The 3,747-nt window shown below is 44.4% G+C and overlaps 1 protein-coding gene across 1 annotated transcript; it reads right to left on the bottom strand.

The window, feature by feature from the left end:
• Nucleotides 1-298: 298 nt before the first annotated feature.
• Nucleotides 299-3,502, bottom strand: LOC112115773 (hibernation-associated plasma protein HP-25-like). The gene is made up of 3 exons (XM_024212960.2): nt 3,316-3,502; nt 2,307-2,468; nt 299-865 (listed from the first exon to the last, which is right to left on the bottom strand). Exons 1-3 carry the CDS (start codon nt 3,326-3,328, stop codon nt 363-365), a joined length of 678 nt encoding a protein of 225 aa, XP_024068728.2. The 5' UTR covers nt 3,329-3,502; the 3' UTR covers nt 299-362.
• Between the last annotated feature and the right edge of the window lie 245 nt (nt 3,503-3,747).

The raw sequence follows: 3,747 nt of genomic DNA on the forward strand, positions 1-3,747 counted from the left end.
TTTTTTAACACGGGCAAAATGTATTTTCCCTTATACTCATTCTCAGAATCGGCTAAAGTGTTTTGGCTGACATTTTCCAAAAACATTGAACGAGAGTCAGGCACCTGGCATGGAAATTTTCAGCCCAAACCATTAAAGTTTGGGAAAGTTATAAACAACGGAAAACTGTGTCTTATAATGGGAAGTGTAGGGCAACCATAATAGTAGGCGGTGCTACCATAATAACAGATGCTGCTATAATATAGTATCAGACCCTGACAAAACCTCCTCCCCCCCTTACCCTACCCCACCCCTGGGTATACTTTCCTCATCTCTTAAATTCTGACACAATGGTGAAGCTAATTCAGAAGTTCTGCAGAAATCTAAATTTCAAATATCAGGTAACCCAAAAAGTAGCTTGTGTGTGTCGCTCCATTACTTTCCTGGTTCACTTCTAACCAGACCCTGTCACCCTTCTCCAGCTTAAGGACTGTACTTCCTGACATATTTTCATAAGAGTTTAGGGTGGTCTGATATGATCCTATCACTGCCTGGCTGTTTTTCATTAGAAGAATGGACGTGGTGTTCCGGTACAACTCCACATTGTAGCCAAAGTAATAAACTCCGGGTATTTGGCAAGTGAAAATTCCTGTGGCCTTATCAAAATGTTGCTGATCATTGTATAAAATTTGATGAAATATAATGGGTTGTTTAGGAGCTGGATAGTTTTTGGCGAGTTTCATGGCAAAGGCAGATTTCTGACGTGGTGAGCATTCTCCCAGGCTTCCTTGTGGGCCGGTGGGACCTGGTTGTCCACTTTCGCCCTTTGGTCCCATTGGACCTAGTTTTCCTGGAGGGCCCTGTGGCCCACGCATTCCTGTGGAACCTGAAAAGGATTACAAAAGAATGAGCTAGAAGCAGATACTTTTCCATCTGTTCTCATCCTGCTCAAATGTGACTCATTTAAAATCCCCAAAAACTTCTTTGTTGACAATGCCTGCAGTGGGTCAGTTAGAGACACTGCCCACCAGGGTGGGATAAACTACAGTTTAAAGCATTGCAAACTCCCTAAAGTAAGAGAAATACTCCTATCATACCCATAAACTCTGTTCAAAGTAAAACACCTCAGCTTTAACTCTAGAGAAAACACTCTACTCTTAATTATTGTCCTCGGGAGTGAAAATGTTTGACTGACACACACTCCTTGTGGTTTATTCCTAATGCTCTGGTGTGTGGCTAAGTGTTTAGGCTCATGAAGCATTTTCAGTTGGGATGTATGTATACAGGAGTGTATGTGGATGAAGAGTGAGTAGAGCTCTGTCTTTAACACTTCTGTGGGTGGATATTGTCCTCTCTCTGGTGTCTCAGAGCAAGGAGGCGATCATTTATCCTAAAAGAGTGGAATTCATCCAGTGCTGGATGTAAGGCAGGGTCAGAGGGGAGGTGATTTGCACAGCCCCTATGCTGGAGCTGCTGGGGGCTGGATTGCCCCCCTGAGCAGTTTAAATTAGCTCAAGAGCTTCCCTAATAGAGCTGGTCAAAAAATTATCAATTTTTTTTCTCCCTCAATATATTTTTTTTTGACAAAACAAACTTTCAACAACAAAACAAATTATTTATTTTTTGCGGGGGGGGGGGGGGGGGGAATTGTAAACTTTGAAGAAAAATTTCACAGGGGAAATTTCCCCCCCAACCAGTTTTACTCCCTGTCTTGTGCCCCTTTAAAGCTCCTACAGCATTGCAAAAGGGGGGAAACACTGAAGGACAGCAATACCCTGGTTCCATCCTTAATATAACCCCTTATCTCCTCAGAACTGCCTGAAACATGTATGTGTGGGCACCCAACGCCCCCACCACCACCGCCTGAGAATGCTTCATGAGCCTAAACACTAAGACTAACCCAGAGCATTAGGAATAAACCACCAGGAGAGTGTGTCAAACATTTTCACTCCCTTGGGAGGCCATTAAGGTGGATTGAGAGGTAAGTTCTTTTTTTTTACTTGCCAAAAACCCAGTTCAGGATTCTGTATTTCACTGCAAGGCCTCTCCATGATGAAACCATTCCTAGCTGTTGTTATCCAAATGTCTCTTACTGCATTTCTCGGCTGTACATCTGGTGTCTAATATATATACATACCATATTCCTACCTTCAGAAAGGGCAAATCTCTGATCTTAGGATCATAATTCTATCACTAAGTAACTGTTCCTATGAAGTGTTTCTGGTTGTTCCAAATATGCAATGTACTGAATTCTGAATAAGAAACTGGTGAAATGGTGCTATCAAAAGTTGGTATAGCGTGAAATGATTCACTTAAATGTGACTTACCTGGTTCCCCTCTGAGTCCCTTCTCCCCTTTCTCCCCATTGAACCCATTATGACCAGGAACTCCATTGTTCCCAGGAGGACCTTGGGGTCCTGGGAGACATGGAGCAAGAGGGGTTTTTTCCTGTACTGCCACAGTGACGGAAACAGCTAAAATCCAGACCCCTGGAGCGGGAGAAAGGGGAAAGCCATTCATTAGAGCTTGCTAACAGTGGTTTTCTACAAGCAAAATTCAAAAACAGCCGTATAGATTGGGGTTCCCAGATGTGAACTGCACATTACTTCTCAGCCTACCACTACTCAAATCATCATTAATCACGTTTATTATGGTAGTGCCTAAGGGCCACCCAAGATCAGGGCTCTATTGTGCTAGGCATTCTACAAACACAGGGCAGTAGGCCCCAGAGATCTTACAAATGTGGGACAAAGTCTTAAAATAAGGGTGGTCTTGTATCTCAGTACAAAGGATCCGGGGGGAGAGGCAGAGTAGAAGAAAGTTATATAATGGTAGCACTAGCAACTCTAGGCTCCCTAAAAGGTTTGGGCGCCCCCTTTCCACACTAGAGGTGTGAACTCCGGGCCCCACTGAAGTCAGTGGCAGAAATCCTATTGACTGTGTTGGGGCTGGGATTTCACCCCAGATGTCTGACCTAACACAGTTGCACAGCGAGGAACAAACGTTGCACCCTTTCAAAGAATATCACAGTTGCTACTGAGCTGTTCATGATCTCAGAGCCACTGTTCCTGCCTCAGGACTGAAGCCTGCAGAATGCCTTTGGAGCCTGCCTTGGTGCGGTGCGCAGCCTTCCCCACACAAAGCCACACTTCCCAGTGCTGGGGTGTTAACAGCCACAATTAAGCCCACTGTATTAATTAGGAGTGTAGGGCCTGATTGCCCTCTCTATCCCAATTATACACTGGGAGAGCTCCGCTGATGCCCAGAGTTACTCCTGATTTTTCCCCAGCATGAGAGGAGAATCAAGCCATGTATCTCCTCAAGAATGAAACCCACCTGATAAAAACATGCTGTGAGTTTCTTGTCTTTCCCGTGACGTCCCGGCAGCTGGGAAACAAGCTTCTTCGAGAGCCTGTTTCCTGAATCACTGTATTCTGCTCCTCACCCTTCTGCTTAGGACCCTCAAAGACACAGCTATGACTAAACAGCTTCCCTTATTGCTGCTTTGTACACACATGACCTACTGTGACCCTGCCTGTTCTAGTACTGGCACTCCTCCAACCAACAGGATACATTCCCTGCTTGCTTCTTGTTTTCTCATTATGATCTCGGGGTGTACTGTTGTAAGACTGCTCTGTTCCACTCTGCTAGTTGCTGTATCTTCTTAAATAACAGTAATGAAAAACAACAGGCTGTATCTAACACAAATATTACTGACTACTCTAATTGCTGTATTTGGGTACTGAGCCAAATTCAGCCCTGGTATAA

Source organism: Terrapene carolina, unplaced genomic scaffold (assembly GCF_002925995.2).
Source record: "Terrapene carolina triunguis isolate 2854851 unplaced genomic scaffold, T_m_triunguis-2.0 Scaffold247, whole genome shotgun sequence".
NCBI classification, from domain to species: domain Eukaryota; kingdom Metazoa; phylum Chordata; order Testudines; family Emydidae; genus Terrapene; species Terrapene triunguis.